Source organism: Myotis davidii, unplaced genomic scaffold (assembly GCF_000327345.1).
Source record: "Myotis davidii unplaced genomic scaffold, ASM32734v1 scaffold46, whole genome shotgun sequence".
Lineage (NCBI taxonomy): Eukaryota > Metazoa > Chordata > Mammalia > Chiroptera > Vespertilionidae > Myotis > Myotis davidii.
This window is the reverse complement of record NW_006383006.1, coordinates 1,356,679-1,370,195: the sequence shown is the minus strand read 5'-3', so window position 1 is coordinate 1,370,195 and position 13,517 is coordinate 1,356,679. Positions and strand designations below refer to the sequence as shown.

Here is a 13,517-nt window from a genome sequence, read left to right as displayed (position 1 = left end):
GGAGAGATGGCCGATTGCAAAGTGGACTGGGAAATGGGGTTGGGCAGATGCAAGCACAGAAAACATCACACAAGGTCAGAAAACATCAGAAATGCCAGTGGCTCAGAGGGACTTGCACGAAAAGGAAGCCTGACCTCAGCCTCAAGGCACAAGAAATGTAACTGGGAAAAGGACTTGGGGCGAGAAAGGGCAGCTGCAGGAGCACTAAATATCCAGGGGGCAGGGGGACTCTGGTTGGACAGTACCCAGTCCTGACCCCCTGCCTGTTCCTGCAGCGCTGGTTCTGGTTGGTGAGAGTTCTCCTCAGTCTGTTCATCGGCGCAGAAATCGTGGGTGAGTGCGTGGTGCAACCGATGGGGAGGGGACCTAGGGTGGGGAAGGAGCTGGCAGAGGGCACCTCACTGACCCACTGAAGCCCCTCTGCCAGTCCACAGCCACATCCCCTCCCCCCCCCACACCCGACTAAGCAGCATGAGCCTTTTTTCATCTCAGAGGGATCTGGGGTTTCCATTCAGGGATCTTTGCTCCCATATATTTTCTTTTACCCGTTACTCCAAACCTGGGAAAATGGAGAGCTGGGCTTCCCTCTTCCTCTGTCCACTTCCAGCTCTTTCTAGTGCCCACTCTTCAGTTCTTACCACGTAGACCATATTGGACCTCCACTCCCATCTCTCTTCATAGTATCCCACCTTCCATCACCACGCTCCCAATTCCATCTCCCCAGCCCTTCCCCTAACCGCCTCCCACCCGTGCCTCTCCTCACAGCGGTGCACTTCAGTGCGGAATGGTCAGTGGGTAGCGCGAGCACCAACACCTCCTACAAGGCCTTCAGCGCAGCCCGCGTCCGAGCCCATGTGGGTCTGCACGTGGGCCTGGAGGGAATAAACATTACACTCACAGGTGAGGGGCTGGGCGACCTGAACTTCTGGGATGGACAGACCCCATGGGGCGGGGGGAGTGTGCCAGGGGCAGATGCAGGACCTCTGGGGGCGGGGGGTCTCTCGGGGCCATAGAGCTTGTGGTCCTCTCCCCTTTGTGTTTTTCCCCAACCCCTGCCAAACCCGTTTCTCTCGCGCCTCCGCTTTGCTATCCGAATCCACTTAGTTTCGGGTCCGGGGCTGGGCGCGGCCCCATGACCCCGCCGCCCTCCGCAGGGACCCCGGTGCAGCAGCTGAACGAGACTATCGACTACAACGAGCAGTTCACCTGGCGTCTGGGCGAGGACTACGCCGAGGAGTACGCGGAGGCGCTGGAGAAGGGACTGCCCGACCCAGTGCTCTACTTGGCGGAGAAGTTCACCCCGAGCAGCCCTTGCGGGTTCTACCGCCAGTACCGCCTGGCGGGACACTTCGCTTCAGCCACGCTGTGGTGAGCCCTGGCGGGCAGGCGCCGTGCGCGCGTGTGTCCAATACGCTCCGGGGTGTGTGCTCGCCCCTCGGGTCAGAAGGTCAGGGGGACCGCACAGACCGTCGGAATCTCCCAGAGCCTCATCAAAGGCTGGGATCCAGCTACACCCTTTGGGGGTTCCCCCTGCACTTCCGCCACGCCACCCGGGGTTTCGGCCTGGGGTAGAGGACGCGAGGCTGCGGGAGCCCGCGGACGGGGAGGAGCGGGCTCACAGCACCGTGTCCCCGCAGGGTGGCCTTCTGCCTCTGGCTCCTCTCCAACGCGCTGCTCTCCATGCCCGTCCCGCTCTACGGAGGCCTGGCGCTCCTGGCCACCGGCGCCTTCGCGATCTTCGCCGTCTTGTCCTTCGTCTCCATCGCCAGTGTGCCGTTCTGCCCGCTGCACCTGGGCTCCTCCGCCATCACCAGTCACTACGGCGCCGCCTTCTGGGTGACGCTGGCCACCGGTGAGGACCGAGCGATGGGCCCGGGCGGCGGGGGATAGGGACGGGGTTTATACCGGTTGCGCGCTTTCCAGTTTACAAAGTGAGTTCACCTACATTGCTCTTTTGCCCTTCTCGATAGTTCGTAGAGGCAGGCAACTGTTGTGCCCATCTTGCAGAAGGGTGTGGCATCTTGCCCAGTTAGCACTCGAGCCCTGTATCATGCCATCCATATCAGAGGTGTGTGTGTGTGTGTGTGTGTGTGTGTGTGTGTGTGTGTGTGTGTGAAATGGGAGGGGTGGCTCCATAGATGACGGGGGCAGGCCGGGTTCTGTCCCGGAGCCCTAACAGCCCCCTTTTCTTACGTCCGCGCTGCCGCAGGCATCCTGTGCCTCCTTCTAGGAGGGGCGGTGGTTGGTCTCCACTACGCTAAGCCCAGCGCTCTTCGCATCTTCTTGGACGGAAGCGTCAAGAACTGCGGTAACCAGGCGCGAGGGGGCTCGCCTCTCAGCCTCAGCAACCCGTACTACAAGCAGTTCGGGGCCTCGGACGCAACGATCAGTACTAACCTGTGAAGGGGACTCGACCTTGGACTCCGACTCCGCCTCGGTCCCCGGGCGCAGAAGTTCACCCCGAGCAGCCCTTGCGGGCTCTACTGCCGGTACCGCCTGGCGGGACGCTACCCTGGGGTGCCCCTCCTTACCACAGTGCCCGCCAAACGTGAGCCGGGACTGCTCTGGGAGGGGCGCTGCGCTGCGGGCCGCCAAGGAAAGGTGGGCGGCCTCAGGCATGCTCCTTGCACCCAAGTCTCCCAAGATGAACTGCAAATAAATTTTTTTCCCTTTTGTTTTGTAAAAACGGTTCTCCGTTCATTTCCATGGCTACTTCAGACTCTTGTGGGACACACGGCCTCAGGAAACTTCGCTGGGCTGCAGGCAGCCATAGAACATTTTCTTTGCCTTGGCACCCCGATTCTCCATCTGGAGAATCCAGAGTAACCCAGGAAAAGATCTGGGAGACGGGCGCCCTCTAGTGAGCTCAGAGGAGATCCGACTGGAGCCAGCATCTTCCTGAGCCACCCAAAAGGGATGGATGGTAAGGGCACGGGTGACCAGACAGCTCACCCTCCAACTGACACACCCAGTGGGATCCCCCTCCGCTGGCCTAGCTAAGTGAGCTAAGAGGAAATGGCGTTTGGGAGTTTATTCACTAACTAGAGGCCCCGTGCACAAAATTCGTGCACTGGGTGTGTGTGTGTGGGGGGGGGGGTTCCTCAGCCCGGCCTGGGAGCCCTTGGGGGTTGTCTGACTGCTGGCTTAGGCCCGGGGAGTGTGGGGAGCAGGCCTAAACCATCAGTCAGACATCCTTAGCGCTGCCATGGAGGCAGGAGAGGCTCCCACCACTGCCACTGCACTTGCCAGCCATGAATCCGGCTTCTGGCTGAGAGGTACTCCCACTATGGGAGCCCATTGACCACCAGGGAGCAGCTCCTGCATTGAGCGTCTGCCCCTGGTGGTCAGTGTGCGTCATAGCAACCAGTCGTTCAGCCGTTGGGTTGATTTCCATATTACCCTTTTATTATATAGGATTCTAGTTTATTCACTATGGAATGGTGTTAGGCCCAAGGTTGATGTAAGCAAGGCATAAAAATGTAAATCCTGGGATTTTTTAAAAGGTCCTTGGCAAGTCTTACACTTTTATTTAGCCAACTTGAGAACTGAAACTCAAAGAGAATGTGGCACAGTTGGTTAATATTAGGCCTAGGGTAAGAAGTTTGGTTTCTTCTCCCTCCGAGTGTCTCTTTCATTGTACCAAGAGGTCACACAAGCCGGGGAAATAAAGGAAGAACAAAGGGGACCCAGGACAAAGGAAAATAAGAGGTGTAGAGGGATGAGAGGGACCACAGAATCATCATTATGGGGGTGATGTTAGGTTTCAATAAATGGAATCTGACACAGGCAAAGCATCACAAAAAAAAAAAAGCAGGGTTGCTGTGTGGAAACATTTGGTCTTCTCATGTGACAAGGTTTATGGGCAGTTCCAATATCTGGTCAGCACCTTAGGTCTTTTCTTATGTTTTGTCAACATCGATAGAGAGAGTCTCCTTTTTTGACTCCACTTACAGACCGGAACTGGAGGGCCGTTACAACCCATTCTATGGGCAGTTCCGGAGGGAGGTTCGGGAGGCCCAAAGGAGGCCAAGAATCACATTGGAAGTCTGGGTGGCCACCCGGGAGAGGAACCTTATGGGTCAGGGTCAGGCATTCTGGGTTGCTCCTCCTTACAGCATGCCTGGGAGGACGCCTCTGACAGAGGAATGTCCTGGGGCTCAGGACTCTCAGCTGTGGACCGGTAGCGGGGGCTCAGGAGTCCTCCTTCTTCAGGATTCCACTCCAGCCCAGGGTTCTCCCCTACACTCTGATTGAAGAAAGCCTTCAGTCTGTGGGGCTTCATTCTGTGAGCCGCCACCATGGCCAGGCCCAGCAGCACACAGAGCAGTCCTGGGAATGAGGCAATAGGCGTCTTGTTTAGTAATGACAACACCCTCCCAAGGACATGTTCTCCTAAGACAGCGGTTCTCAACCTGTGGGTCGTGACACCTTTGGCAGCCGAATGACCCTTTCACAGGGGTCGCGACACCTTTGGCAGCCGAATGACCCTTTCACAGGGGTCGCCTAAGACCATCCTGCATATCAGATATTTACATTATGATTCATAACAGTAGTAACATTACAGTTATGAAGTAGCAACGAAAATAATTTTATGGTTGGGGGTCACCACAACATGAGGAACTGTATTTAAAGGGCCAGAAGGTTGAGAACCACTGTCCTAAGAGCATCAGAACAACTCTAAAGGAGGCCTGGCGTCCTGGCTTCAAGGCAACTTGGGCTCAGAGAGGCAGTTGTGAGTTTTGGACTCTAAGCCAAAAGCTTTCCATTACATCCCATGAGCCAGAGAGAATGAATGTGAATCTGAAAACAGGAAACCCTGAGGAAGGGCAGGGCACAAGGAGGAGGCATAGGAAAGGGCATGAGGGACAGACACAGTGGGTGGGACAGGAGAGGACAATAAACTGCAGGACACGTAAAGGTTATGTGAAACAGGGACAGAGAAGAATTCTAGGAATGGGGACACAAAGAATAATGTTTGGGGGAAGTGGGAGGGGACATGAGATTAGAAGATTTGGGAAAGGGTTGGACAAAGAGACAGTTAGGGGATGAGGCACGTGACAGAGAAAGAGAGAAGACATAGGGAAGTAGGCATATACAAAAATAGAGGGGAAGTGGAACTGGGGAGAGAAAACCCAGAGATGAGGAATATAAGAGGAATGGGGCTTTAAAGAAGGGAAAGGCACCCTGGCTCCCAGACCCCCTAAAATAATGGTCCCTGATTCTCCCTCCCTGGCCCCGAGCTCTCCAAGTGCCTGTCTTCGGGGCTGAGCCTCACCTGTGCTCAGCGTGATCCAGAAGGCAGGTCCACGGTGAAAGTGCAGCATAGCAGTGCCCATGCGCAGAGGACAGGGTGGGATGAGTGTCGTGGCCATGGAGAAAAAGATCAGTCCTGACAGCTGGAAGATGCCCGTGGCAAGCAGCATGTGGCAACCATAGACCAGCACAGGCATGGACAGCATCACGTTGGCCAGCAGCCAGCAGAGGAATGCCACCCTGGAAAACCAGGACCCTGTGAAGGCTGGCCCGGGCACCTCTACCTGAAGGACTCTAGGTGGAGGCTCAGGGACCCAAGGATACCTGAAAGATGTGAGGTAGGGATTTCTGCTTTGGGATTCCCAACAGAGTACTGTGGTGACCGGCGCCACCTTCCTCATAGGAATTGCAATATAAGGAGGGGGGTGGGGATGGGGGAGATGGCTAGAAACCCTGTTCCTGGGTCTAGAGCAATAGGGCCTCCATGCCACCCTCACCACAGAATGGCCGAGGTGTAGTGTCCCGCCAGGCGGTACTGGCCATGCAGGCCACATGGGCTGGTCGGGGTGAACTTCTCAGCCAGGTAGAGCACGGGGTCTGGCAGTCCCTTCTCCAGCGCTCTTGCATACTCCTCAGCATAGTTCTTCCCTAGGCGCCAGGTGAACTTCTCGTTGTAATTGATAGTCTCATTCAGCTGCTGCACTGGGGTCCCTGGGGAATGGGGCAGCTGTGCTCAGCAGGGACCCAAGGGCCAGCGTGGGGCATTTGCCTGGGTAAGGGGCTCCCCACAATGGGCAGAGGGACAGGAGCTGGTCTCAATGTAGAAAAGGCAGCTTCCAAGGCCTGGGAATTTCCCCTCCTACCATCCCCCCACCTTGCAGCTCTATAGACCACACCAAACTAGAGCCCAAAGACACAGAGCAGAGCTTTCTCTTCCCTCAGCGACAAGAGCCCTTCCTTACCTGTGAGTGTGATGTTGACTCCTCCCAGCCCAACATGGAGCCCAACATCAGCGCTGATCCACTGGGAACTGAAGGCCTTGTATGATGTGTTGATGCTGACCTGGCCCACAGACCACTCAGAACTGAAATTCACAGCTGGGGTTGGGGAGTTGGACATATGGGAGCTCAGGGAGTTGTGGGCATTGCTGAGTTAGAGTCAGAGGGAGAGCCACAGGGGGACCAGGTCTGTTTTGCTCATATTTGTATATCCATTAACTAGCCTACGGTCTGGCTCATGGTTGGTTTGTCAATAATGTGTGAGATGAATCCTAGACTTCCCTTGGTCATGCTCCTCTTATCCCTCCTTCCCTTTCTCTTCCTGTTTAGAGAGAGCTACTCAAGCAGCTGGGGGAGGAAGACATTAATGTAATAAACCATGTTGGGCAAACACAGTTTCAACTTTGAGACTTCATCTCTCCTACTTGCCTAATTCTCAAAGCAAAGCAAGCAGGCCTTCCCCCATTTCCTCCCTCCAGTATCCAAGGGCCTTCTCCCTACAGACATTCATTTTGATCTGCTTTCCTCTGAATAAAAATGTTATGAAGGTTGGAGAGATGTGTCCAGGATGGTTTCCCAGGGCCCAGACCCCGCTGAGCAGGGGTAAAAGGGAGGGGATATGGCCAGAATGAGGGAGGCATGTGGGCAGGGTGTGGAAGACCACACTGAAGCAGAGGCTGCCCTGAGGAAACAAGGAGACGCCAGACCGGCTGCTGAGGGAACCGGATGGGACAGATGGGACGGAGGCACTGCCTGAGGCAGCTGTGCTTCACACTCACCCAGGATCACAGCCCCGATGAATAAGCTGGTCACCACCCGAAACAGCCAGAACAGCCTCTGCGCCATAACAGGATGGGTGGGTTTAGGAAGGAGCACCCTCCTCCCAAGTCCACCCTTCCTCTTTCCAGCCTTGGGATTACTCTGTGGATGGAGACCAGAGTGCCTGGCAGGCACATAATAGGTGCTCAATAATCATCTGTTGAATCAGTGAGCAGGGAAGCTCTCTGCTGCAGCGGGGGCGGGGCGGGGGGCCTTTCTCAGGACTGAAGCCTGTTTCCTGAGTCTAGTTATAGTGAGAGAGTATGGCCCCCTCACCTCAAGGCAAGGTTTCTCTGGGACCATGGTCCCCAAGGCTGGGCTTGTTTCTTACCGTTTTGCCCCGAATGCCAGGCAGGATGATGATGAAAGTGACAAGTGCAGTAAGAAAGATGGTGATGATGATGGCCAAGGTGGTGTCCATTGGGAAGGTTGGCTTGGGGCCAGCATAGAAGGGGAATGTGTGTCCAAAAGCAGCCATTCTGGTGGGGTTGAGCAGGGAAGACAGAATCTGTACAACAAGGATAGATGTTTATTGAGTGCCCTGTGTGCCAGGCACTGTTCTTGGTGCTGGAGATACAGCTGAGAATAAACCAGATCAGGCCCCTCTTCTCTTGAGCTCACCAGACTCCACTGTTACTGCCATTCCACTGCCCCTCAGCCATTCATCTCCCCATGTTCTGGCTGTGAATAAATGAGGGTCTTGGCAATCAGTCTCTGTGGTTCCATGTTCCCTTCCTAACCTTCAGGTCGCTAAATCAGTGCCGCCACCATCCTGGAGGCTTCTCTGCTTCCTTTGGCACTGTCTTAAGAGACACAATTCTTTTTTTTTTTTTTTTATCTCCCTCAGGCCTCCAGACACGTCACAGAACAAAATAAGAGCTATATTTACTATCAAGTGAAAGCATAAGGGTGAAAGATAGTACAGATGACACAAATTTTGGTTTTCCTCCTCAGTCCCCAAAGGAACAAAGGTCAGACAGCTCTGACCTAAGTATATGATCCAACTCTATTATCAGAAGGCTGATTTCCAGATCTGGCACTGCCCACACTAGTCTGTCAGCTTTCTCAAGTGCGTGGCTCCCGCTCTGGCTACTTCAGAACAATTGAGCTGAATTGAGTTCACCTCAATAAGCACTGAAGGAGCACCTGTCATCCACCAGACATGGCGCCAGGGCCAGAGGCCAGATGTCCTTCTACCGCACACGCCATCAACTGCAGCCTTCCTCCTTGACTTAAATTCCCAGGCCTTATTTCAGCTCACCCACTGGCTCAGCTCTTCTCTGCCTGTTCCCTGATTTCAGAGCTAGATTTACTCTAATTTGTCCCTTTGCAGACAGATAGTGTGTTTTATTAAATCCAGACAAAATGGATTACAAGACACACTATTACTTTATGTGAAAGAAAGAAACTACGAATTAAACCATGACAGCCATTGTTGGTAAGATACACCTCAATTTCAGAGATGTCAACATGTGAGAATAAAGCACATTTTACAATCAATGATTCCAGCTCTGCTCATTTTCCTGAGTGTGATCTACACTGGGTTCTTGGTTTGCACAGGAGGCTCCATGCTTTATAGTCTGCTTCCCTCCCTCTGGCTGGCTGCAGGCACCCAGGATCCAGGACAGCTTCACCCGGGCCAGCCGCAGCTGCAGGGGACCGTGGGTGGGCAGCTTTGCCCGGGCCGCAGGCACTGGAGCCTGGGACCATGGGGTGGGCAGCTTGTCCCTCTCCTGGGCCGCAGGCACAGGCACTGGCGCCTGGGACTGCGGGGCAGGCAACTTGTCCTCCTCCTGGGCCGCAGCCTGGCTGGTCCCCATTCCTCTCTTGTGAGCTCATTTGTGCCTGGCTGGTCACCATTCCTCTCTCCTCAGTGTTGAGTGTCTGAGCCATTATGGCATGATGGCATGAGGGCATGACAGCGTGAGGGTGTGATGACCATTTTCATATTAGCTCTTTATTATATAGGCTGAGAGTGAAAGAACAAGCTTTGGAGTTAAGTAGTTCTATGTTTAATTTCCACCTCTGCCTCTTGCAAGTTACTTGACTTCTACAGAGAATTTTATTTTAAAACTAGAGGCCCAGTGCATGGATTTGTGCACTGGAGGGTCCCTTGGCCTGGCCTGTGCCCTCTTGCAATCCAAGACCCCTTGGGGGATGTTGGGCTGCCGGTTTCATCCCGATCCCCACAGGCCAGGGAATCCATGCACCAGGCCTCTACTATGCATATAAAATCTTAGGTTAATCTCTTCCCGCCCTCCCACCTTCCCCTTCCCTCAGATTAATCAGTCTGTTCAATGTTTCCATGCCTGTGCGTTGAGTATCTGCTCCCTGGTGGTCAGTGTGCATCATAACTACCTGTCAAATGGTGGAACAGTTGCATAGGCTTTTATATATATAGACTAGAGACCCAGTGTACAAAATTCGTGCATAAGTAGGGTCCCTAGGCCTGGCCAGCAATCAGGGCTGATCTGTAGGGTGACCAGCAGGATGATCGGGGCCCCTGCTTTCACCTGCCTTGACCTGGTGCCACCTGATCACCGGCCCCGCCCCCTGCCACTGGTCACTGTGCTGCTCTCATTGGGGCCCACTGGGGCCAGAAGTGCCTCCGCTGCTGCCTGCTGCCAGCACCATGTCACCGATGCCTGCCATCTTCTGTGCCACCCCCTGATGGTCAACGCACGTCTAACTCCCAGTCAGTCAAACTGGTTAGTGGAACTCCTGCCCGTGAGGACAATTTGCATACTAGCCTTTTATTATATAGGATGGAGATGATAATAATGTTTACATCATAGGGTCATTGTGAATATAAAATGAGACTGTGTATGTAAAGTGCTAAGAATAGTACCTGGAACAGAATATCAATACATGGAAGCTACCAGATTGAGAAGGCGATGACAATTTATTACTTCATTTATTTCCAACCCTTTTTGGAGAGAACTGGGCTGGAATCACTTCTGGGTCTGGTTCCAGTTCTTCAATGAATAATGTAACATTAGGAAGGCAAATGACAATTTCCCCAGTCCTGTTTCTTTCTCTACAATTAGATATGATGATCTTGGAGTCCCTTCTAGTTCTAAATACTGTGATTCTCCTACAAAACATCATAGCTCCCAGACTTCCCCTTTCCTTATGGGCTGGTTATTTTCTTAACTTGTCAACTCTCCCATCCCAGAGGAAGGAGTATCTCTCTTTCTTCTGGACTCTGAAACCTATCCAGCCTGCCTTCACCACCACCTTTCTCATAGCTTATGCTTCTCAAATCTATATTTCTAAGTAGACCTCTTATCTGGGCTCCAAACACAACAGGGTCAATTACCCCATGGGCTTTTTCACTTGGATGTTCCATGGATGCCTCAAATTTAACAGGTCCCAAACTGAATTCACTGTCTCTATTTTGCTTTTCATTTTTTATCTTTTTGGTCACCACTCCATTAATCAAATAAAGCAGAGACCTGGAGTATCATACTTCTTAAATATTTATTGAAACCATCCATGCATTTCCTTCCCTACTGCCTCTGCCCTAATTCAGCCTCATCCTGTCTTGCCTGGTGTCAGAACAATATTTCTAACAAGCAAATATAATTATTTCAATTTTTTGCTCTGGGGAAAATCTAATCTCACCATCATATAGAAAGTCCTTTGAAGTCTGGTCCCACCTACCCTTCCATCTCCATCTTTCACTCAGCCTAATCTCTAGCCACACTGAGCTATTGGTCTTCCTCGGAATCTGACATGCTCTTTCAAGCCTTCATGCCTTTGTACATGCTATTTCCTCTGCTTGGAATGCTCTTACCTTCTTGGCAAACTCCTTTTCACTTTTCAAGTCTCAGCTTGTGTTAACCCCTCTGTGAAGGATGCTATCAGGTCTATGTGGATGTTCCTACATCTAATGTTCTGGTTGCATTTTGAACACACCTCCGTCCATGATACCAATAATCAACTTATAGACTGTTTGAACATCTCCCTTCCTTTTAGCTTTGACTATCTTTATTCCATCTTTGCAACTCCTGAACATAGCATATACTAATCAGTCTGTGGATCAAATGAATGAATATTATGAACGGGTTCCTCCCTGTGCAGGCAGCATCTTCTATTTGGAACACAAGAGGGAGCTATATTCCCTCATTGTCATTCAACATTACTTTGAGTTCTCACCAATATAGGGCTAAGGACTGGGCAGGAAGGGATTTGACTAACCATGTCAATTTTTAATGATTTCAAAAAATTTTCAGAAAGTCTCTTCCAATAGTTGGATTCTTCAAAGCACGAGTGTTCATTTTAAATTGAATCTGAAACATACATTTGAACTCTAGCTCAACATGAGTAACAGAATTTGTGGATTAAATTATTTTGTAAAATATGTCATAGTGATATTTATTTTATTTTTTAAAATATTTTAATTGATTTCAGAGAGGAAGGAAGAGTGAGAGAGAGAGAGAGAAACATCAATGATGAGAGAGAATCATTGATCGACTGCCTCCTGCATGCTCCTCACTGGGGATCAAGCCTGCAACCCAGACAAGTGCCCTGACCAGGAATCGTGCTTTGACCAGTAATCGAACCGTGATCTCCTGGTTCATAGGTCTGATCGCTGAGCCACACGGGCTGGGCAGTGATATCTGTTTTAAAGCAGATGTTTATTGGTCTAAGAATTTTAAATTTATAATACCTAAAATGAAACCATTATAATTTTGATAGAAGGCTATATTTTTTAGGAAGTTTATAAAATGATTAGTTAGTAAGACAGGAAGATAAAGCAAGCTTGCTAATACATGTTACATTCTGTAACTTCAAAAACAAATGTTTGCAATATAAGCAAATAATAGTGTAATATATTTTGATCAGGGTCACCTTATTCCTGCATTTATTTAAAAGGGAAGTTATACAATATGTTACAAGAATGGCTCATCTCTATTAGTATGGTGCAGCAAAGAAACACTACCAAAAGCTTTCTGTATCCTAAGCACAGAACATTGTTAACTTATTTCCAATTTTCCAAAATATTTATTAAAGATGACTAAAGCAAAGAGATAATTGGTGAATGAAATTTGCCATAAGTTTTTTTGTTTAATTTAATGAATTAGGTCTTTCTTAATCCACATTGCCTAGTTTTTTTCTTTGTTGTTTTTTTTAAAATATATTTTTATTGATTTCAGAAAGGAAGGGAGAGGGAGAGAGAGATAGAAACATCAAAGATGAGAGAGAATCATTGATCGGCTGCCTTCTATATGCCCCACACTGGGGATCAAGCCCACAACCCAGGCATGGTTCGACTGGGAATCGAACCATGACTTCCTGGTTCATAGGTTGACGCCCAACCATTGAGCCATGCTGGCCAGGCAACATTGCCTAATTTTTAAAGTTAATTTTTCATGATCCTGTCTTAATTTGATTTTCATGATTTAGCGAACAGGCCTCTCCTGCATGAAGAGGTGGGACTAAAATGAAAAGTCCCACATCTAGCAATCCTGCTTTTCCTATGAAGCCTATCAATTCCCTCAGGAACACCTTCCTCCCTGATTTGCCAAGAAGCGTCTGACAGTAGAATTTCTCCTAATTGCCGGGGTCCAACCCCGGTGGGTCCAGGGGTCCCCAAAGGTGTGGACAGAGTCGACGAAGAAGGAATGACATGGAGGCAGCATTCAGTTCATTAGCATAGTTGAGTTCTCTCGTGGAACTTAGTTAAGAGGTTTTATTCCCTCCTTAACTTCAGGGGGAAATACCTACCTGGGGAAACAACCTTTCTCAGAGAGGTGACCTTGGTTAAAACACATAGTGCCAAGAAGGTGAGCAAATATATTAAGAACAGTATGCCATATATGCCAGGTCCCTTGAAACAGCAAGGATGGACCGGCTCCCGGCACCTAATCTGATACAAATCTCATGTCAGTCCTCACTTGACCCACTTCTCCCTGAGCTCATCACCATGATTGGTAAATAAACACAATGCATATGGTTATTAATAAACACTAGGGAACATTTATAGAGGAGAACCAAGATGGCGGCATAGGCTAACGCCAGAGATTGCTGCCTTGAAGAACCAAATCTAAATACACCTAAAAGACGGAACGAACATCATCCAGAACCACAGGAAGGCTGGCTGAGTGGAAATTCTACAACTAGGAGGAAAGAGAATATCATACTCAGATTCAGAGGAGGCGCAGTGCTGGAGTGAAATATTCAGGTGCGGAGCGGGCTGGCGGCGGAGGGCCTGGTTGGCATTTTCAATTGGGAGGGAGTTTCAGACTCTGAGCTCCAGATCTGGGCGAGTCTCTAGGGACCCAGACTCAAATGGGAGAAGCGGGACTGTCTGGCTTCAGTCCGAGCGAGGGCAGCTTTCTCTCCGAGGTTTGCAGCAGTTGCTGGGACTCTGTGAGGCAGAGCCCCTAGGGACGGAACTGAGAGCCACCATAACTGCTCTCTCCAGCCCACCCTGCTGATCCC

The 13,517-nt window shown here is 50.8% G+C and overlaps 2 protein-coding genes across 13 annotated transcripts in view; one reads left to right on the top strand and one right to left on the bottom strand.

Moving 5' to 3' along the window:
* DUOXA2 (dual oxidase maturation factor 2) overlaps positions 1-2,667 on the top strand; it is a 4,094-nt gene extending 1,427 nt beyond the window's left edge. The window contains exons 2-6 of the mRNA XM_006777990.2: positions 276-333; positions 766-900; positions 1,155-1,368; positions 1,638-1,852; positions 2,210-2,667. Coding sequence (XP_006778053.1) covers positions 276-333; positions 766-900; positions 1,155-1,368; positions 1,638-1,852; positions 2,210-2,403 — 816 coding nt within the window. The 3' untranslated portion in view covers positions 2,404-2,667. The remainder of the gene's footprint in view (positions 1-275; positions 334-765; positions 901-1,154; positions 1,369-1,637; positions 1,853-2,209) is intronic.
* An 825-nt stretch (positions 2,668-3,492) lies between these two features.
* Positions 3,493-13,517, bottom strand: part of DUOXA1 (dual oxidase maturation factor 1) — a 13,114-nt gene continuing 3,089 nt past the window's right edge. For 4 of the 12 annotated variants that reach the window (XM_015557625.1, XM_015557626.1, XM_015557633.1 and 1 more), the window contains 6 exons: positions 7,402-7,578; positions 7,031-7,088; positions 6,216-6,350; positions 5,751-5,964; positions 5,276-5,493; positions 3,493-4,329 (listed from right to left, as the gene is read on the bottom strand). In XM_015557625.1, coding sequence (XP_015413111.1) covers positions 4,073-4,329; positions 5,276-5,493; positions 5,751-5,964; positions 6,216-6,350; positions 7,031-7,088; positions 7,402-7,548 — 1,029 coding nt within the window. In that variant the 5' untranslated portion in view covers positions 7,549-7,578 and the 3' untranslated portion in view covers positions 3,493-4,072. Of the gene's footprint in view, positions 4,330-5,275; positions 5,494-5,750; positions 5,965-6,215; positions 6,351-7,030; positions 7,089-7,401; positions 7,579-7,691; positions 7,752-13,517 lie in introns of those variants that run through there. The other 8 variants (XM_015557629.1, XM_015557630.1, XM_015557623.1 and 5 more) reach the window with 6 other exon arrangements.